The 22978-nt window shown below is 45.7% G+C and overlaps 1 protein-coding gene across 1 annotated transcript in view; it reads left to right on the top strand.

The window, feature by feature from the left end:
- Positions 1 to 22978, top strand: part of TSNAXIP1 (translin associated factor X interacting protein 1) — an 86839-nt gene that overhangs the window by 35327 nt on the left and 28534 nt on the right. The window contains exons 4-7 of the mRNA XM_073659395.1: positions 4268 to 4394; positions 7364 to 7457; positions 13117 to 13313; positions 16008 to 16143. Coding sequence (XP_073515496.1) covers positions 4268 to 4394; positions 7364 to 7457; positions 13117 to 13313; positions 16008 to 16143 — 554 coding nt within the window. The remainder of the gene's footprint in view (positions 1 to 4267; positions 4395 to 7363; positions 7458 to 13116; positions 13314 to 16007; positions 16144 to 22978) is intronic.

Below are 22978 nucleotides of genomic sequence, written 5' to 3'. Positions count from 1 at the left end.
AGGAGAGCCCACTTAAAGGAGCACTTAATATCCGTTGAAGCACCTGCTGTTTTTGTGCCTCATCTGGAATTTGTAGCGATTGGCGTGGCCGTAAGAAAGGGATCTTATCACATTGTCCGCTAAAAGAAGTAGACATTTTAGTTTGGCTGGAAGATGGTCTTTCTTCTGCACCTACCCCACGGACACAACCTTTTTTCCCCTTCCCAACACGCCTATTCCCCTTTCCACCAGCAGCAGGCCTTTTTCCACTCATTTTGGTGGTTAACTAATTCACAACTCTGGAGTTGTTTGCACAAAAAAACAATGGATGGTAACCGAGCAGAGCTGAGTGGCCAAACTGTGGTATTAGGCCAAAACTATTGGCTGGGTTAGATGCAGAAAAAAATTATTTTTAATTTGCAACCTGATGGAGGTCAGTATAGATGGACTAATAGACCAAGTCCCACACACCGCTAGAAGCCCAAATATTTTTTCAGAGCTAGATGCAGAAAATTTTTTTATTCAATTTGCAACCTGATGGAGGTCAGTATAGATGGACTAATAGACCAAGTCCCACACACTGCTAGAAGCCCAAATATTTTTTCAGAGCTAGATGCAGAAAAAAATTATTTTTAATTTGCAACCTGATGGAGGTCAGTATAGATGGACTAATAGACCAAGTCCCACACACCGCTAGAAGCCCAAATATTTTTTCAGAGCTAGATGCAGAAAAAAATTATTTTTAATTTGCAACCTGATGGAGGTCAGTATAGATGGACTAATAGACCAAGTCCCACACACCGCTAGAAGCCCAAATATTTTTTCAGAGCTAGATGCAGAAAAAAATTATATTCAATTTGCAACCTGCTGGAGGTCAGTATAGAAGGACTAATAGAACAAGTCCCACACACTGCTAGAAGCCCAAATATTTTTTCAGAGCTAAATGCAGAAAAAAATTATTTTTAATTTGCAACCTGATGGAGGTCAGTATAGATGGACTAATAGACCAAGTCCCACACACTGCTAGAAGCCCAAATATTTTTTCAGAGCTAGATGCAGAAAAAAATTATTTTTAATTTGCAACCTGATGGAGGTCAGTATAGATGGACTAATAGACCAAGTCCCACACACTGCTAGAAGCCCAAATATTTTTTCAGAGCTAGATGCAGAAAAAAAATATTTTTAATTTGCAACCTGATGGAGGTCAGTATAGATGGACTAATAGACCAAGTCCCACACACCGCTAGAAGCCCAAATATTTTTTCAGAGCTAGATGCAGAAAAAAATTATATTCAATTTGCAACCTGCTGGAGGTCAGTATAGAAGGACTAATAGAACAAGTCCCACACACTGCTAGAAGCCCAAATATTTTTTCAGAGCTAAATGAAGAAAAAAATTATTTTTAATTTGCAACCTGATGGAGGTCAGTATAGATGGACTAATAGAATGATGCTATGCCCAAAAGATTTTACTTCACTAGGTGCAGTAAAAAAATTGGTATTCTATACACAGGTGGTATATCTTGCAACACAGATAGGCTACTCCACTGACTAACACACTCTGCAATAGGCCAAAAAGGATTAGCTTTGCTAGATTCAGCCAAATGCTGTGAAAAAAACTTGCACAGCACTGGCACAGACCTGCCTGGCAAAAACTGATAGGAACTGATGTAACCTAGTCCTGAAAAGGACTCCAATTACAATTAGTCTTTACTCCCACAATCTATCTATTTAAGAGCACAGACCTGCCTGATAAAAGTCGTAGGAAATGCTGTAACCTAGTCCTTAAAAGGACTGCAATCACAACTATTCCCTACTCCCAAGCTATCTGTATATTTGTGCGAAAATTGGCTTGAAATTAACAAGGTATAGCGCACACAGCAACAGCGGTGCCGTCTAACATGCAGCTGCAGCAGTGAGAAAATGGTGGCGACGGGGAAAATGGCTTGGTCTTATAGGGCAAGGACATGTGACATACACTGCCAATGACACATGCCCTTGCTTGTGTGAAAAAAAGCACTTCGCTCCGTGTGTGCGCTGCTGATAGGCTGACAGATTGCACCTCCCCACTGCAAATGCGGGAAAGAGAAAAAAAAATGGAGATCTTCATTGTTCCTGCAGAGATCCATCCCCTGCCCCTCCCCCCACCCCGCTGTACACTCAAACTGCATATTAACATTAATTTTCAGCATTACTGAGAAAAAATCCAGTTATGATTTTGGTGCACGAACAGTTATCGAACATAACCTCGAACAGCCGAATTTTTATCAAATTGTTCGTGTTCGCCGAACGGCTCGAACACCGCCCAAAACAGCTCGAATTTGAGATTGGCGAACAGTTCGAGTAGAACAACGCTCATCTCTACTGCTGAGGTGTTATGGAAGCCCAGGTTGCTTTGATAGCAGCCTTCATCTCATCTGCATTGTTGGGTCTGGTGTCTCTCATCTTCCTCTTGACAATACCCCATAGATCCTCTATGGGGTGAAGGTCAGGCAAGTTTGCTGGTCAATCAAGCACAGTGATACTGCTGTTTTTAAACCAGGCATTGGTACATTGTGGACAGGTGCCAAGTCCTGCTGGAGAATGAAATTTCCATCTCCAAAAAGCTTGTCGGCAGAGGGAAGCATGAAATGCTCTAAAATCTCCTGGTAGACGGCTTCGCTGACTTTGGTCTTGATAAAACACAGTGGACCTACACCAGCAGATGACATGGCTCCCCAAACCATCACTGATTGTGGAGACTTCACACTAGACCTCAAGCAGCTTGGATTGTGGCCTCTCCACTCTTCCTCCAGACTCTGGGACCTTGATTTCCAAATGAAATGCAAAATTTACTTTCATCTGAAAACAACACCTTGGACCACTGAGCATCAGTTCAGGTCTTTTCCTCCTTGGTCCAGGTAAGATGCTTCTGGCGTTGTCTATTGGTCATGAGTTGCTTGACACAAGGAATGCGACACTTGTAGCCCATGTCCTGGATACGTCTGTGTGTGGTGGCTCTTGAAGCAATGACTCCAGCAGCAGTCCACTCCTTGGGAATCTCCTCCAAATTTTTGAATGGCCTTTTCTTAACAATCCTTTCAAGGCTGCGGTTATCCCGGTTGCTTGTGCACCTTTTTCTACCACACTCTTTCCTTCCACTCAACTTTCCATTAATATGCTTGGATACAGCACTCTGTGAACAGCCAGATTCTTTAGCAATGACCTTTTGTGGCTTACCCTCCTTGTGGAGTGTGTCATTGACTGCCTTCTGGACATCTGTCAAGTCAGCAGTCTTCCCCATGATCGTGGCGTCTACTGAATCAGACTAAGGGATATTTTTAAATGCTCAGGAGGCCTTTGCAGGTGTTTTTTGTTAATTATTCTGATTTACTGAGATAATGACTTTTGTGTTTTCATTGGCTGTAATACATAATCATCAACATTAACAGAAATAAACACTTGAAATAGATCACTCTGTTTGTAATGACTATATATAATATATGAGTTTCACTTTTTGTATTGAAACTGAAACTGAAATACATTTTTGATAATATTCTAATTTTTGTGAGAAGCACCTGTAAACTAGTTTTACGCAGACATAGCCAATTTAAGTGACCTCAGCCCTTATCAGAGGCAGAATAACAGTAACAGTTAGACCCGAGGTCCTTTAAATTAATCTGACCCCAGACCAGAGAGAAAAAAAGACCTCATCTAGTGTTTGCTCCCTGCACCTCTTTTGCTCCTGGCACCACCTTCGCTCTGGGTCTTAACCCCAGACAAAGCCAGTACATAGTGTGTACCGACGCATACTATATACTGACAGTGGACACAGGACAATGAGTGACGGGTACAGAAGAGCAGAAGAAGCCCACTGGAAGTGAGTTATAGTGGATTCTCCTTAAGATAGATCATCAATATCATATCCGTGGGGTCCAACACCTGTCCCCCTCACTCATCAGCTGTCAGCAGGTCCCCAAAGTGGGCAGAAGTCAACAATGTATGGAGCCTGAACACTAAAGTTGTAAGCTCTCCTTTACTGCTGCTCAGCTCCCATTGAAGTGAATGTGATCTGAACTGCAATACCCAAGAACAGCCACTAGGCTGCGTGTGCACAGCCTCATACACAGTTTACTACTGGACACTGCAGGACCTGCAGGCTGCTGATTAGTGGGTATGAAGACTGTCGGACCAACACTCATGATATTGATGACCCACCCTAATAAAAGGTACCATGTCCCAGACAACCCCTTTAAGTGTACACAGTCTTTTAAGTATTATTTTGCTTATTCTATTGTCCCATTTAACAGATCTGCCAAAGAAAATGCAAGCACTGTGTCCAAACCACGCTATCTGGAAAAGCTTGAGTCCTACTTAAGAAGGGAACTGCAGTCTCTGGATTCTGCCAAAGTAGTCACTCAAGAACTAAGGTTACAGGTCAGTTATAGATCACAGCTATGTGAGCGTGGCTGTATTTGACACTGTAGATTAAAGATAAATCTGTCTGTATGATTAACTCTCCCCCCAAAATCACATATATGGGAATTCTGGTCTTTGAAATGTGAATATGAGGACACCTTTATGTGACATGCAGAAGTAATGCTGTTGCAGAGTGTGACATACAGAAGTAGTGCTGATGCAGAGTGTGACATACAGAAGTAGTGCTGATGCAGAGTGTGACATGCAGAAGTAGTGTAGTGCTGTTGCAGAGTGTGACATGCAGAAGTAGTGCTGTTGCAGAGTGTGACATACAGAAGTAGTGCTGTTGCAGAGTGTGACATGCAGAAGTAGTGCTGATGCAGAGTGTGACATGCGGAAGTAGTGCTGTTGCCGAGTGTGACATGCAGAAGTCGTGCTGTTGCAGAGTGTGACATACAGAAGTAGTGCTGTTGCAGAGTGGGACATGCAGAAGTAGTGCTGTTGCAGAGTGGGACATGCAGAAGTAGTGCTGTTGCAGAGTGTGACATACAGAAGTAGTGCTGATGCAGAGTGTGACATGCAGAAGTAGTGCTGTTGCAGAGTGGGACATGCGGAAGTAGTGCTGTTGCAGAGAGGGACATGCAGAAGTAGTGCTGTTGCAGAGTGTGACATGCAGAAGTCGTGCTGTTGCAGAGTGTGACATACAGAAGTAGTGCTGTTGCAGAGTGGGAAATGCAGAAGTAGTGCTGTTGCAGAGTGGGACATGCAGAAGTCGTGCTGTTGCAGAGTGTGACATACAGAAGTAGTGCTGTTGCAGAGTGGGACATGCAGAAGTAGTGCTGTTGCAGAGTGTGACATACAGAGGTAGTGCTGATGCAGAGTGTGACATGCAGAAGTAGTGCTGTTGCAGAGTGTGACATGCAGAAGTAGTGCTGTTGCAGAGTGTGACATGCAGAAGTAGTGCTGTTGCAGAGTGGGACATGCAGAAGTAGTGCTGTTGCAGAGTGGGACATGCAGAAGTAGTGCTGTTGCAGAGTGGGACATGCAGAAGTAGTGCTGTTGCAGAGTGGGACATGCAGAAGTAGTGCTGTGGCTTTAAGAGCACTTAGTGTCTCATTTGCATATAATTTAAAACACAGATTTCTCAGGAATGCAGCAACAGATAGAAGATATAAAGATGTTGATGAATTTACATTTCAAAGACCTGGGGGGGGGGACAAGTTGATCTTACTGACAGATTCCCTACCGGGTGCTGATGACGTTGCGTCGGTAGATGCCTACTAGGTGCTGACGACGTTGCGTTGGCAGATGCCAACCAGGTGCCGATGACGATGCTTTGGCAGAAGCCTACCAGGTGCTGACGACGTCGCGTCGTCAGATGTCTACTAGGTGCTGACGACGTTGCGTCGGCAGATGCCTACCAGGTGCTGATGACGATGCATCGGCAGATGCCTACCAGGTGCTAATGACGTTGCATCGTCAAAAGCCTACCAGGTGCTGATGACGTTGCGTCGGAAGAAGCCTACCAGGTGCTGATGAAGTTGCGTCGGCAGATGCCTACCAGGTGCTAATGATGTGTCATCAGAAGCCTACCAGGTGCTGATGACGATGCGTCGGCAGATGCCTACCAGGTGCTGATGACGTTGCGTCAGCAGTAGCCTTCCAGGTGCTGATGACGTTGCGTCAGAAGAAGCCTACCAGGTGCTGATGAAGTTGTGTCGGCAGATGCCTACCAGATGCTGATGACATGGTGTCGGCAGAAGCCTACCAGATGCTGATGACGTTGCATCGGCAGAAGCCTACAAGGTGCTGATGACGTTGCGTCGGCAGAAGCCTACCAGGTGCTGATGACGTTGCGTCGGCAGAAGCCTACCAGGTGCTGATGACGTTGCGTCGGCAGAAGCCTACCAGGTGCTGATGACGTTGCGACGGCAGAAGCCTACCAGGTGCTGATGACGTTGCATCGGCAGAAGCCTACCAGGTGCTGATGACGTTGCATCGGCAGAAGCCTACCAGGTGCTGATGACGTTGCGTCGGCAGAAGCCTACCAGGTGCTGATGACGTTGTGCCAGCAGAAGCCTACCAGATGCTGATGACGTTGCTTCGGCAGAAGCCTACCAGATGCTGATGACGTTGCGTTGCCAGAAGATTACCAGATGCTGATGACATTGCGTCGGCAGAAGCCTACCAGGTGCTGATGACGTTGCATCGGCAGAAGCCTACCAGGATGCTTGGACTTTCAGCAGGTATCGTGCACATGTCCTGTTCTGCAATTCGGAATCTTCCATGGCCATTCTCAACTTCAGAGATGATCAGTTTAATTGTCACTGCCCAGGTCTGGCATCCAGTTCAGTCCTTAGTAGCAGCTGGTCTTCACTTCTGCACTTGGCACCCTTGGCCAGAAACCTGGCCACCTCTTGCTTGCGTTTACTATGCCTTTCGACATAGTGATGGTGTATGAGGGCTAGTGACTTTGTGGAGCACCAAGGTTGTCAGATGTTGAATTGAAGACCAGTTGCCACAGAGGACCTAACTGTGCACCGTAGCAGGGCAATGCGTTTCGCTCTCATCTCTTGTTATAAATACTGAATATATACATATATATATGTGCCAGTGGTGTAAACTTGGTGCATGTCGGATAAAATTAGACAACATTCATGCAAACTGAAACTTTAGGACCCAAGTACCCTTTATATGGGAGTGGTTTTACACATTGTGGCTGTTAAAAGGGCAGCAATGTTTCTTCTCGGGAACAAGCACGGAGATGTAGTATCATTCCTTGGCCTCGTTCTGACGTGCGTAGTCGTAGCGTATCCTTATTTAACTCTTTGTGTAGTGGATGAGATGCCCCGACTTCCTCTGTTCTACTGATTTGATCTTTTGGCACCATAAACGCCAGTATTCAGGCCTGAACGAAGCTTTTCTGCAAAGGTAAAAGATGTAGAGTGGACAAGAAATCCGCCAATATTTTTTTTTTTTCTCTTTAGCCATACAGAGATGTCTTTGATTATTTTATGGAGGATTTTAAGACCTACAAACCATTGCTTTGTGCCATTAAAAACGAGTATGAAGTCACTCTTGGTGAGTATGATCTCTCCATTATGTTTATTCCACTGAATAGCTTTTGCAGGCATTTATTTCTAATCGTAATGTCACTCAATACAATCTCCCACTTGTGTCATTTCTTCTAGAATTAAAGAGATTGTCTGGGAGATTATCTTATTGTTCTTGTAGAAATTAACTGATGATTAGAAAAGAAGCAATATTCCCTTAACACCACAGTCAGGTGATTACCGTAATTAGCCACTCTTACCCCAAGCCAACGCGTTTTCATCTTCCTCCAAAAAATCATCACTCCGATTTATTGATTTATTTTTATAAAACTTTCCTGTCCAATTGTGAGATTAAAATTGATATGCAAGTCTCTATGTATACTGTATATAGAGGATGCATACCTGCTATTTATTTTCTTGGCTGCTTTTTAGCTCAGGGCAGAACTGTGCCCTCTGATTCTGCGGGGTCTCCCTGTTGCCGTTTCTTCACAGGTACTGTGGGCGACTCATATTGTATGCGGGTCATCATACTGCATGGGGGCCATGTAAAGGGTCATCATACTGTGCATGTAAGGGGTACTGTGGGCAAATCATATTGTATGGGGTCATCATACTGTATGGGTGCCATGTTAGGGGTCATCATACTGTGCATGTAGGGGGTACTGTGGGCGAATCTTATTGTTTGAGGGTCATCATACTGTATGAGGGCTATGTAAAGGGTCATCATACTGTGTATGTAAGGGGTACTGTGGGCAAACATATTGTATGGGGGCCATGTAAGGGGTATCATAATGGGTGAGAAAACTAAGGGGCGTCAGTAGAGTCAAAACTACTGTGTAAGTGGTGCAATACATGTTCTTCTCCCTGTCTTTAAAAGTTGGGAAGTATCTTCTACTGCGACTGTGTCTATGCACCATGATCCCACCAACTCTTCAAAGTTTTTATCATTTTTTTTTTTTTTTTTTTACGATGAAGGGCAAGAGTGCTCCTTTTTTCCGGTTCCAGATTCTTTTTACATCCACGCTTTGATGTACAAAAGCCATCCAGAATCAGGACCATCTATGACCGCTCAGAAGGATATGATTTGTCCGGGGACTATGCACCCTGCGGCTTTGGTACTGCTGCTATTATAGCTTCACCACGGTGTATATTACAAAATATTCGAACTATATGTGCTCACACTTTTTAGCCCCAATTAGTATTCTTCTACAACTTCTACAATATATGGCAGAATATCTACAGTATGTAATCACACAATCTCTCGTCATTTACTGCTGTATAAATCAATGTTCCTCCGGGGACTCTCACGTTTCCTTTGCCTCATTAGAGATCTAGCAATCCATTTGCTAATCCGCAGTTCACCAGAAGGCCCAGCAGGGAATTATTAGCAAGGAAATCTTTATTGTAATGCGTGTATTAGCCTCCACAGTGACCGGTTTTATACATTATTATGGAAAATATAATATAATTCAGAATTTCTCATTAATGTTGTGCTAAGGGAGAAAACTTGGTATGGGCACAAAGTTTGCATTTTTTTTACATTTGCTTTTCATCATATATTTTTATTGTGGGTGGTTTTCTGATACAAAGCTCAGAATCCTGTTTCCTTTCACACAGTCATAAAGTGTAACTTCGCAATTGGAAAACTTTTGACATGTCATAGGGACGTAACAAAAGGTGTGATCAGTTGGGGGCTTGCTACTTAGACCAGTACTGATTGCTACAATAAAGGAGCAGAAGTGTTCAGCTGAGCGCTGTTCTCCTTCGAGACTGAAGATGGACTCAATAGAAAGTCTATAGAGTCTCGGAGGAGAGAAGCACTCGGCTGAATACTTTTACCTTCACCCAAGCGATCGGTGGGCGTCTCAGCACCTAGATCCAAACTGATCCAAACTTCTGACTTGTCAAAAGTTGATTTTAAAAGTGCAGTTATACTTTAAATGGATCGCTGCCCAATGACAACCCCTTCCTATAAGCCAATGTCTTGCTCAGAACCATCTCCATTAGCTATCGTGACTCTCATTCTTGGCCTGTCCATGCCATTCTATTGACCCAGCTGCCACTTACCCATGTCAACATCAGCAGTTCACTGATGTTTCCAGAATCTGGACACACTGAGACTTTTTAGGGAGTTTTCTAACTAAAGTAACATTAATTAGCTAATCTCCATGGGTCCAGCTCATGGAGCCCCCAACAATTAGCTGGGGGAAGTTCTATCTAATCACAAAAATCAAGAAATCAATAAAGAAAATAAGTGGCACTCACCATTGATGTAAAAGCAAACACCTTTTCCTTATTGCAGTCTCATGCCAGGGAACAAAAGAGACATCGGCAACAGCTATTTCGGGTAAAACTACGCTGCCCCGTGACTTATATCACTGAACCTCCTTATATACAGCATATCGAACTTTATCATTAATTCTAAAATCTAAAAAAAGAAACATGCAGCATGTTAAAACCATTCTTGTAGTACAGTGCTTATTACTATCACCCTACACATATGCATTATTAACTCTTTAACACTCTATGACTGACATATAAGTCACGGACCCACGAAGATGAACTAATTACAATTCTAAGTAAATATATTTCTAAAGGTGCTATCGACATGAAATTCTCACCAGATATCGGTAACAAGTTACAACCCATCAACTCCACACAGGCAAAGAAATCAAACCATAGATATCCATAAACTAAGTTATGTATAATAATGAGAAATTACACAGGGAAAAACTATTGAACACATAAAGAAAGAGAAGTTCCAAAAATCCATGGAAAGTCATTACACCAGATGGAATCTATCAGTAATTATAAAGCAATCCTGCCACTTAGTGAAAAATAATATCAGCTGGTTCAACTGATGGCCTATAAAAGGTGTCTCATTACCAAGGTGCCAACATCTCATGATGGTTAAAGCCAGTGAGCTGTCTCAAGACCTTTGCAACCTTATTGTTGCAAAACATACTAATGACATTGGCTAAAGAAGCATTTCTAAACTACTGAAGGTTCCAGTAAGCTCTGTTATGGCCATAATCCAGATGTGGAAAGAACATAATTTCACCATAAACCGACCATGACAAGGTGCTGCCCACAAGATTTCAGAAGAGTTGTCCAAGAGCCATTGACCATCTGTGGAGAGCTACTGAAAGCCCTGGAATCAGCAGTTCCAATTGTTTCAAATACAACAATAAGTAATGCACTCAACCTCCACTGTCTGTATGCACGCTCACCAAGACTCCATTGCTGAACAAAAAGCATGTTCAAGCGCGTTTACAGTTTTCTCAACAACATTTAGAGAAGCCTGGGAAATACTGGGAGAATATAGTCTGGTCAGATGAGACCAAAATTGAACTCTTTGGATGCCATAATACACACCATGTTTGGAGGCCAAAAGTCACTGCATATCACCCCCAAAACACCATACCAACAGAGAAGTTTGGAGGTGGGAACATCATGTTGTAGAGCTGTTTTTCAGCATATGGCACTGGAAAACTTTATATAATTGAAGCAAGGACGAATGGACAAATGTACTGAGATGATGATGAAAATGAAACAAGGGTGGACATTTCAGCAAGACAATGATCCCGAACACACATCCAAGGAAACTCTCAATTGCTTTCCGAGAAAGAAAATAAAGCTGCTAGAATGGCCCAGGCAATCACCTGACCTGAATCTAATGGAAAGTGTATGGAAAGAACTAAGGCTCAGAGTTCAAAGAAGGAGCCCACAGGACCTTCAGGATGTGAAGAGTGTTTATGTGGAAGAATGGGCCAAAATCACACCTAAGCAATGCATGCGACTAGTTTCTCCATACAGGAGGCATCTTGGAGCTGTTATCACCAATAAAGCCTTTTGTATGAAGTAATAAATACATTTCAGTAAGCTTGTTCAATACTTTTCCTTGTGTCATTTCTCATTATTACACATAATTTATGGACATCTATGGTGTGATTTCTTTGCCTGTGTGGATTGGATGGGTTGTTACCGACATCTGGTGAGAATTTTATGTGAATAGCACCTTTAGAAATATATTTACTTAGGAAATTGATGACTTGTTCAATACTCATTTCATCCGCTGTAGCTGGTGCCTGCCAAAAACAGAATGATATGCGCTAGCCAAGGCAGTCGTTTGGTCATCCATTAGCCTCCTGAAGGCCCCTATCACTGTCATCTCAACCACAGGCAGAGACCGTGATTTTTCACCCATATTGTAAATGCTGTTATGAAAACATTTTTTAGATAAATTGCCCTTTTTTTGTCACAAAAATGAAAATTGGCTGTGCCAAGTAGCCTTATCCTGAAAGATACTAGAAAGCTTCTCAGGAACCATGATCCATGAGCATTTTAGTTTTACTCGATCAATGCTAATCAGTGGGGCCGTCCAGAACTCTGCAATTGTAATTTTGGCAGCATGAAAGACGAATGAGAACAATTTATGGGTGTGTTTGGGGAGATCAGGTATAGGTCTGCTTTAAAATATATCTTATCTGGGAAAAATACTTCTTTCTCTCCACATGAGACACTTCTCCTCCCTCCTTCCTCCTGAACTCATCAGTCACATTGAAACTCAGCTAAAATCTGTCTTTATTAATTCAAGACAGACTGATGGCTCACTGAGGGATCAGGTTACAGCTGTCTGTTAAGAGGGGAGAAGTGAGAAGCAGAGTGAGAATCACTCTAGTAAGTGCTATATCTGATTCCAATGCTGGACTCACAGCTACACTGCTCAGTACTCCTCCATAATGTCCTCCATGCTGCTCCTGCTTTTGAAAATGTGCTCTAGAGAGACAGGAGCGCAGGAATTCCTCATGTCTGTGTGTGCTGTGTATAGGAGACATCATAATAGCTATTCTCCACCCTCTAACTCAGTGACTACAGAAAATTAGAGATGGAGCCAGCAAAGGGAAAAAACTGGTGAAAATGCTGTGAACATGGCCAGACATAGTGTTATTCCTTGTGTATACACTCAACAATTTATTCTGAACAATCAACGAAACAAAAGGTTGTACACCTCTGTGGGGGCCATTTTTTTTTCTTAAATACATATAATTGGGGCTAAAAATCTTTTTTGCATTTGGCTTTCATTAAAAATGTTGCACTGTTTGCCTTCTATAGCCTCTGTATTGCACCATCTATTGCTGGTTGCAGAATGAGTTGACTGAGAATCTATCAGTGAGCTCATTCTGATGGTCTGACTGGGGGTTTATTACTCTTTTATCTGTCTTTTTCTGAGCTTCTCTCTTATGACCAAAGACAACATCAAAGTTGAATGTGCTGGGAAACAAAGAGCCTTTAAAAGCCAAACGATGCAACATTTTTAAGGAAACCCAACTATTTTTAGCCCCAAATACATTTATTTAGGTAAAAAAGGAAAATGTTTCCAAAGTTGGAAAATCCCTTTAAGCATAAAGGACCCAATCATGTTGCTAAACTAAAGACTGGAAGGTCTATATAGTATATGATGACTGCGGTGAGGTGCCCCATACTTGTTATTGACCCAGTTTTTGCAGCATAGTTTTATGTTAAAAAGTAACGAATGGAGGCAGCACCAAGCAATATGGCAAAAAAACAGTGGTTTATTATCCCCATAGTGGCAGTGGCAAAGATTAGTCAGTATGGTCAGAGCTACTTGGGATAATACAGTAGATTCTTCCATATAATCTGCTAACATGTTCAGGGATTCACAGCTCACCAAAGAGAACAGATCCGGTCACTGGAGCCCTTGAAGGCCTTGCTTGTTTCCGTATCCGAACGTTGCGACAAGGAGATCAAAAAGATTTATGAAAACGAAAGGCTCGAAGTAAAAACTCTAAAAACGGAGAAATACAATCTGTTGAAAGTGATCGATCAATTGAAAGAAGAGAAACTCTCTTTACAGGCCCAGGTAATTTTTTTTTATCCTGTAATAGTGTGATTAAAAAAAAAAGAGTGCTTCTGCTTCTGGACATTGCCTAGTGAGAAAGGTGGGAGAGGTTGCTTCCTTATGATGGATAGGAGCTGTTTTGTGAGTATAGATAAGCTCGGACTGGCCCACTGGGGAACAGGTAAACTCCGCGTTAGGCCACTGTGTAGGAATAAGCCACTTACCCCCAAGCATGAGCAGTACGAGGCCCAATACATTTCATTCTCTATGTACAAACTAGGTAGTTTATTATTATATAGACACAAAGGTAAATTAGTGAATGTGAATACTTGTATGTAACGGAACATGGGGCCCTGAGTGTCAATGTTACCGGTGGGCTGATGCCATCTCAGTCTGACACTGATTATAGTGTCTTTCTATGTACAGACAAAGCAGCATCTCATCATTCATTCTACAAAGTAACTAGTTTATTATTATATAGACACAAAGGTAAATTTGTGAATGTGAATACTTGCATGTAACTGAACATGGGGCCCGAGTGTCAATGTTACCGGCGGGCTGATACCACCTCAGTCTGACACTGATTAGACACTCACCCAAATCAATAAATGCTGCAGGTCTTCCTGTCCTGGTTAGCAAGTAATCAGGTGTGGATTTTACCACAAATTGATAAAAGTATTCATACCCTGTGAACTTTTTCATATTTCTTCATTTTACTCCAACAATTTTCATTTATTTTTAAAATAATTCGAAAACCATGCATCATTTCCTTTACACTTCACAAATACTTGCTACTTTGTGTTGGTATATCACATAAAATCCCAATAAAATACATTTAAGTTTGTGGGTGTGGAAAAGTTCACAGGGTATGAATACTTTTTCAAGACCGTGTACATTTATTTATTTTGTTACATTTTATTGTAAGTCTAAATAGGACAGGAGATATATGTTGATTTCAAGCGTTTTCTGGCCATCTTCTGTTACCTGTGTAGGGAGGGGGAGGAGGTGAGCTGTGTCCATACCATTGGTATATGTTTAACTGTCATTGTAATCCTGCTATGGATGCAGCGTTGTCACCATTCAGGTCATCCATGAATGGCACGGGATCTTAATTTGCAGTGAAAGGGTCAATAATGGGGGCTTTAGGTAATATCACTTTTAATGGCATTGTAGAACTTTGGCTAGAAAGTGCCCCACCACTTTAATAAGTTTAACAATCTCTTCTCTCCCTATCAATGTTCTACATTCTCATGTCTACATTCAGCTCCTGAAATATTTGCAATTAACTCCATAGGTTCTTCTGTAACAGAAACTGCCCTTATATATATAGATTGTAACATACCTGGCGGCGTCCTTGCATGGTGGTCCATCTCCCACTGTGCAAGAGGGCGCACTTGATCTCCTGTCCAGAATGTCTCTCTGGCTTCCCTCCATGCTGTCTGTTTGTGTCTGTTTCTGCTGCTTAAGGGCGGCGCCCGATCACTTCCTGCCTTTTGTACCTGCTGTGGGTCACACCCCTTGTGCGTCCTCAGCCTATTGCTGTCTGTCACTTGGTATATAGCTCAGCAGCTCCCTTCTATCCCTGCCTGAGCATAGTGTTTCCTTCAGTGTGTGCTTGCACTCTGAAGGTGCCAGGTCCCGTCTCTTGTCTCCTGCTTTGCGGTATCAGCTCCCGTGTCTGAACTGTGTCCTGTATGTCTCCTGCTTTGCGGTATCAGCTCCCGTGTCTGAACTGAGTCCTGTATGTCTCCTGCTTTGCGGTTTCAGCTCCCGTGTCTGAACTGAGTCCTGTATGTCTCCTGCTTTGTGGTATCAGCTCCCGTGTCTGAACTGTGTCCTTTTTGTGTTCTCTGGTCTGTCCTGTCTGAACACGCTCCTTGCCTGCTCGTTCCGCCTTTTAGTGGCCGATTTCCTAGACCCGCTCCTGCGTCTGGTCTGTCCTGTCTGAACACGCTCCTTGCCTGTTCGTTCCGCCTCTCTGGGGGCCGTATTCCCAGACCCGCTCCTGTATCCCTCTGCAGTGTCGGTCTCCTCCGTACACTCAGTTCCAGTCTGAACTCTCTCCTGTCCTTTACCTGTTTTGCCTCTATGTCCGTTCCCTTCCTTTTTCTGCAGAGTCTGAACTCGTACCTAACTCCTGCTTGTTGTCTCTGCAAGTACTGTGTGAGTATCTGGCTCTGTCTTTCCCTTCCTGTCTGTTCCGTGTGAACAGAGCCCTGTCCTCCCTGCTCAGCCTTGTCTGCACTCTAGCTGTGCTTGCCTGTAACCCTCTGCCTGTATTGTTCCTGAGTCCCGGTGTGTACTGGGTCCTATCCCGCCTGTGTTCCTACCTGCTAGTGCCTCCCTGTCTGCACTCTAGCTGTGCTTGCCTTTACCCCCCTGCCTGCATACCCGCCTGCCTGCATACCAGTCGTGCCTGCCTATACCCACCAGTCTGTGTGCCAGCCTACCAGCCTGTTCCTGTATTCCCCTGTGTGGGTCAACAGCCGTGTCCGGGGTCTGTCCTGGAGTAGCACCTGGTCCCTCTGCTCGGTTCCTCCTTGGTGCACTGGCGTCGTATGCCGTCGTGCGACCCTGGTCGGATCGGGTGAATACTTAGTCACGCCCCTCCAGGCATTCACTCTCCGGCACGGTCCAGTGGAATCACTACCAATCACACGCACACGCCGCTTAGCCCGGGCGTGTGCATAACATAGATAATGATGTTGTTCTTAGGTCTTCAAGCTGCAAGAAGAGATGGAAAAGGTATATCTGATGTACAGGAACGAGTATGACGCTCGTAAGCTCCTTATTTCTGATATCAATGAGCTGAAGTATCAACAAGAAGATCTCCGGCTGTCCCAAGGTCATAGTAAGTTACAGAACTGTACAATAACATAGGACTGCTAGGTCATCTCGATTCAATATTCAATCTATCATCATGCTTGTCAGCTAAGTAACTTTGTAAATTCAATGCATTACTTATGTTGTTTTGATACAGAGTTACATCCTGTATTATACTCCAGAGCTGCACTCACTATTCTCCTGGTGCAGTCACTGTGTACATACATTACATTACTGATCCTGAGTTACATCCTGTATTATACTCCAGAGCTGCACTCACTATTCTGCTGGGGCACTCACTGTGTACATACATTACATTACTTATCCTGTACTGATCCTGAGTTATATCCTGTATTATACTCCAGAGCTGCACTCACTATTCTCCTGGTGCAGTCACTGTGTACATAAATTACATTACTGATCCTGAGTTACATCCTGTATTATACTCCAGAGCTGCACTCACTATTCTCCTGGTGCAGTCACTGTGTACATACATTACATTGCTGATCCTGAGTTACATCCTGTAGATCTTTTATTATAAAAATGAAAAACATAACAATAATAATAACAGAAACATAACAAAATTAATAACCAGAAAATAAACAGTGTAATGAAACTGGTCCAGCCGCTCCCTCTCTCCTCACACACATATTATACATATATACACAATAATAACTACCTACACCATGACATCTGGTCCGGTTACCAAACAAATAATAACAATATAATAAACAATAACTGACAAATTATATACAAACTAATATATACATTTTTTTTTTTTAAATAAATAAAATAAATACTAACTATACAAATATATACAAGACAAAACAAAACACCCCACACTCAAGCCCACCAGTCCCTCCCCGGCACTGACCTGAGAGCTGGTCCTGCGCCTCATGCCTATATCCAACATCCATAGGACAGATCAGGCAGTGCCAGTTTTTCACCCAAATAACCAGTGTTCCACAAGATGAACCCACCTCCCCCCTTTTCCTTCCACCCAACCCAACACCTACACCCAAACCCATATATACAATATATACAGAAACAAACAATAGAATAACCACAACTGACAAAGCCCAAGTTCGGCGCCTGCAGCCCTACATCACTGTCTACTGATCAATAAAACAAAAATCTATGGTGTCAGCAGCAGCCCACCACCAGGAGAGGAGATGACCAGACTAGGGCACACTAAAAGAAAAGCCCCTCCAGAGGAGAGCGGCCCTCCGTGTACCCAGTCTCTCATACTCCAGAGAACGCACCTTCACCAGGTCACCGAGTATGGTCCTAAACACATCGTCCACTGGGAGGATTTTCCGCTGCGTCGATACTAAGCACCGTGTGTTCCACGTGTGATACCTAACCACTGCGCTAACTAGAAATAAGGTGCAGCGGTCCCGACCACCCAGGTCCCCGAATGCTCCATAGGCCCATTCCGCATAAGAGAGACCGGCCAGCCGGGGCCAGCCAATGGAGGTGCCCACCCTGTTGTACACCTCTGTGTTAAAGGGACAACGAAGCAGGAAGTGGTCCTTTCTTTCCAGCATGGTACCACAATGCTCCCGAGGACAGTTCCTGTCCTCAGAGCTCCTACACTTCAGATTGTCCCTCACACACAGTTTCCCATGGAAGCAGCGCCAAGCCAAGTCCCAAACCTTCGAGGGGATCCTGATAGAATTCAAAAGATGCAGACCCACCCCAAGATCCCGACTTGGGCAATCCCTGAGCACCAGAGGCCTCTGAAAATGGGTCAACAGAACCCTTTTGTCAAGGAGCTTCCTTGGCAGAGTCCTGACCTCCTACATTCCCAGACCCCACTGGCGAATTACCTTCAAAACCACGGTAGCGTAAGCCTTGGAGATGTCCATGCGGTGTGCGGAGATCCTTCACTTTCCCTCCTGTCTCCCATTCCTGGAAGAAAGGCTGAAACCATCCCTTACAGGAGAATACCCACGGAGGAGCCCTCTCTTTCCAGAGGTTTGCAATATTGATCTAAATGAAGGTATTCACAAGGAATACCACAGGGTTGACCATACCCAACCCTCCTAGTCTCCTCGTACGGTAAGTAACCTCCCTCTTGACCAGGTTCAGTCTATTCCCCCATAATAGTTGAAAGAACAAACTGTAGACCCGAGTCCAGAGAGGCTCTGGCAAGATGCACACACTGCCCAGATAGATCAGCAAAGGGAGCAGGTAAGTTTTGATCAGGTTTACCCTTTCCCTTAGGGTCAAAGACCAACCCTTCCATTGGTTCACCTTATGAGTGGCGATCTCTAGCCTGCTGTCCCAATTTTGTTTGGGGTAATCCCCCTGGCCAAATTCGATGCCAAGAACTTTTGCAGAGACTTTGGGTTCTGGAAGGGTGTCCGGGAGATCAAAACCAGGATCTCCTCCTCCCAGCCAGAGACTCTCACACTTATCCCGGTTGATCTTAGACCCGGATGCCTCCCAGTAGCGATTTACCTCTGACATCAGCCATTCTGCCTCCCCATCAGAGGAAACAAAAACGGTGACGTCATCGGCATACGCCACCACTCTCAGAGTGGCTTCCAGTGCTGCCCGGTCCATCCCGATCCCAGCCAACGGTCCACGCTCCACCCTCCTAAGAAGTGGGTCAATCGCAAACACGTACAGTAGCGGGCTCAAGGGACAACCCTGGCGAACACCACACCCAACCTCAAAAGTGCTGCCAATCCAACCGTTCACAAGCGGGAAACTCTCTGCCCCAGCGTACAAGGTCTTAAGCCAATCAACAAAGCCCCCCGGCAGGCCATATCTCAGAAGGACAGACCAGAGGTACTCATGATTAACCTGATCAAACGCTTTTGCCTGGTCCAATGACAGCATGTACCCCTTCCAGTGACCAGCCCTACCCTGCTCCACCGCCTCTCGGACACAGAGTACAGCACTAATTGTACTGCGGCCCGGAACAGAGCAGTGCTGGGCCCCCGAAAGGAGCTGGGGTGCAAATTTCACCAGCCGATTAAACAGCACCTTTGCCAAAACCTTCCTGTCTGCATTGAGAAGCGCTATGGGACGCCAATTCTCAATGCAAGATGGGTCCTTACCCTTTGACAAGATGATCAGGGCAGACCTCCTCATTGACTTTGGCAGAGTGCCCGAGGAAAGACACTCATTGAATACCTCAGTCAAGAGGGGAACCAAGGCGTCCTTAAAGGTCTTATAGAATTCAGATGTTAAGCCATCTGGACCGGGAGATTTCTTTAGGGCAAGCCCTTCAATCGCCAACTTAACTTCCTCTTCCCTGATCATCTCTGTCAAAACACCAAGAGAGGGGTCTACGCCTGGTTCGGGGACGGCTTCAGCCAGAAAAGCCGACATCTCATCCCAATCCAGATCCCTCTTCCCCAAGAGGTGCGAGTAGAAGGATCTGACGACCTCCAGGATCCCTGATCTGGATCTTTTCAGGGACCCCGCAGTGTCAACCAGTCCTGTAACAACTTTACTATTCACTGACATCTTGCAGTTTCTGTAAGGGTCGGGCGAGCGGTACTTCCCGTAATCCCTCTCAAAAACCAAAGATGCGTGTCTATCATACTGACACCTCATTAGCAAAGATTTCACTCTGGAGATCTCCTCGTGGCTACCTCCAGTTGAGACAAGATGCTCGAGTTTCCTCCTCAGGCCCTGATACAGGCGATACCTGTCCAGGCTCCCGAGGCTCGAGAGCTGGCGGAAGAATGTCGCCACCCTTTTCTTAAACATCTCCCACCACTCTGACTTACTACTACAAAGATCCAGTAAGGGTACCTGGCTCTGAAGAAAATCCTCAAAGGACTGTCTTATCGCCGCTTCTTCCAAGAGAGACGAATTGAGCCTCCAAAAGCCTCTTCCCATCCGGGGGGTCTCTAACATTCAGGGAAAACAAAATCAAACAGTGATCGGAGAACTCCACCTCAACAACAGATACTGCTGAAGAGACGGCTTCCTCCTTTAAATAAAACCTGTCTATCCTGGACCTACAGTTACCTCTATGATAGGTGAACCCCTCGTGGCCTGGGGTGTGCCAGATGTGGACATCCACCAGGCGAGCCTCACTAGCTATACTATTAAGGGCGACGCTATGATAAGTCAGCTTGTCTCTGGAACCTCCTCTATCCCGGGGCCTCGTGACAGTGTTGAAGTCCCCTCCAAAGACGACCTGCCGACTCGTAAAAAGGTAGGGCTTGATCCTCATAAAGAGACACTTCCGGTCCCATTTAGATTGGGGACCATAGATGTTAATGAGCCGAAGCTCTTGTCCCTTCATGAGGACATCTAATATCAGGCACCTCCCCATTTCTAACTCAATAACCCGTCGGCATTCTACCGGTGCGGTAAAAAGGACCGCCACTCCGCTATACGGCTCGGCCGCAAGAGACCAATAGGAGGGCCCGAGTCTCCACTCCCTCTTAGCTATAAACACCTCTGCCATATTTGGCAGCCTGGTCTCTTGCAAAAAGAAAATGTCAGCTTCAACCCGGCTGAGAAAATCAAAGGCCGCAAATCTAGCCATGTTTGACTTAATGCTGGCGACATTAATGGACGCCAGCGTCAACGGAGTGGGTACCGCCATCATTGGTGATTGAGTTAGATGGCTTTCTTCTTCCCACTCCCCTTATCCTCTGCCTCAGAGGAGGAATCCTTCCCCCTCTTTAATGACACAGAGGTGTCCATTCCCACATTTTTCCTTCTTTTTTCATCCTCGTCTCCGGACTCTGGGCCAGTCCCTCCCCCCAAGGACCTTGCATCCCCAGGAGAAGGAGACTCGGCGCCCCCTGTAAGCTCCGCTGAAGCCGGAACCTCACCCTCAGCCTCCTCCTCAGAGGAAGAGATGTTATCAAGGGCTTGGAACCGGTTAGAAAGACCAACCAGAGGGGAGTCGGTTTTACCTTCCTTAGGTACCTTGGTCAGAGCGGGAGAAGATGTTTTATCTCCCTTCTTTTTCTTCTTTTTGGTGCCGAGCTTACGCTTGTGCTCTAGCCACCGCTTATTATCCTCATCCATACTTTCATAATGGGAGGATTCTGAAGCAGAGGCAGTTTCCTCCCTGTGGATCCTCCTGACCTCCTCATCCAACTCATCATCCCTCGGGGCCTCAGCAGCAACACTGGCATCCAGGACAGGGGCTGCCCCGGTAGTCTGGGGCTCGCCTCGCTCCCTCTCCTGTCTGCGCTTGTCTAGACGCCTCAGCTGGGCAGGCATCTTTTTATTGCTTTTCTTCCCTGGCCCCTCAGCTCCCCCACCCCTGCTAGTCCCCTCCCCAGCAGAATCGGCCTCACGGCTTACTCCCACCGGGGTCTCGACTGCATTAGCAAAGGAGCGAGGACAACGGCTGAATGGGTGACCTAACTCACCACACAGGTGGCACCTAATCTCCACACAAGAGGCGGCAAGATGGCCGACACCCCCACACAACGCACCTTTCTGCATGGTGCAGTTTGCACTGAAGTGTGTGGGGTCGCCGCACCTGTGACAGAGCTTCGGTTGCCCCTGGTAGAAGACCAGGATACGATCCCTACCCAGGAAGGCAGACGATGGAATGTGGGCAACCGTACCACCTGAACGCTTACGTTTTACCATAAACGTCCAGGCCCCTGACCAGATACCAAACTCGTCGCGGTTTTTCTTTGGCATCTCCACCACCTCTCCATACCGACCAAGCCACGTCATGATGTCATAGCAAGAAAGCGACTCGTTACGAGTCATCACGGTCACTTTCTTGATCTGGTTTTGGCGAGACACTGCCTGAACGGCAAAGTCTCGCCAGCCGGGCTCATTTTTTTTCCAACTCATAATTCGCCCAGAAGAGCTCAAGCCCCTCCGGCCGAACAAAGCTGACATCAAACTCAGGCGTGGAATAGGGATGTATCAAGGCGTAGATGTCAATCGCCTTGAAGCCCATCCTCAGCAGGAGCTCCACAACTTTAGACCTTGGCGGACATGCATCACTGCCCCTCCACCGAAGACGGACCACATTCCTACGCACACTGCTTGGCCCGGCTGTTGGGAGGGACCACACTGTATCTCCCCCTTTTTGCTCTCGGAAGGCCCCGAGGCTATGCCTCTCTATCCAGAAGGATAGATCAACCTCTCGACCCTCTACCATTAGTGATCTCTCCCCCTTCTTTAGAGCCTCCAGAAGGCGCCGTTGCAACATGCCGTCCCCAAAGCCCGGAGACGAGGAGGATGCCCTATTTGCCCCGGAGGTGACACTGGCATAACTCTGGACAGGTGTTGCCACCCCCGGGGGGGCAACCGGACCAGTGACCACATCAGCCCCAACAGTATCACCATTACCCACCTCCATCTCACCCTCCACCAAACCAGCAACCACACCACTAGACAATGAATTATCCTCATTCACCTCCACCACCACATTCATTCCTGCTGGACCAGTAACAATGGTGGATGACCTTTTGACCTCCGCATCAGGCACAAGGTGCTCAGTCACCTCCATAGAACTGGAGGCGACCTCACCCCCGGTCTTATGTGTGCCCTCCACATCATCGGTCGGTAATTTCCGCTGTTTGGCATTTGGTATAATGTGCCGCTGATCTTTAGCTGCAGTTAGGCGCCGCTGATCTTTAGCATCAGGATCTTCCGGACCAGCGACGCCAACACAAAATAGCACTTTCGTGGGAGGACCGGGACGCTCAGCCCCAACTGCCCCCTCACACTGCCGCCGCTTCTCAACTAAGTGATCAGCGGCAACAGCATTCAGAGGCGCCAAGGCTACCGGAGCTGCCCCCGACACCGGGCTGCTCCCCCTTCCCACTGAGGAGCGCACAACAGCATCGTGGCCTGATGGAACGCCCACCGCCGGGCCGCCCTCACTGTCCAGCCTCTCGGCTGATGCACCT

Source organism: Phyllobates terribilis, unplaced genomic scaffold, assembly GCF_046119375.1.
Source record: "Phyllobates terribilis strain yellow unplaced genomic scaffold, ASM4611937v1 Scaffold_13__5_contigs__length_258822181, whole genome shotgun sequence".
NCBI classification, from domain to species: Eukaryota; Metazoa; Chordata; class Amphibia; order Anura; family Dendrobatidae; genus Phyllobates; species Phyllobates terribilis.
This window is presented reverse-complemented; position numbering and strand designations above follow the sequence as displayed.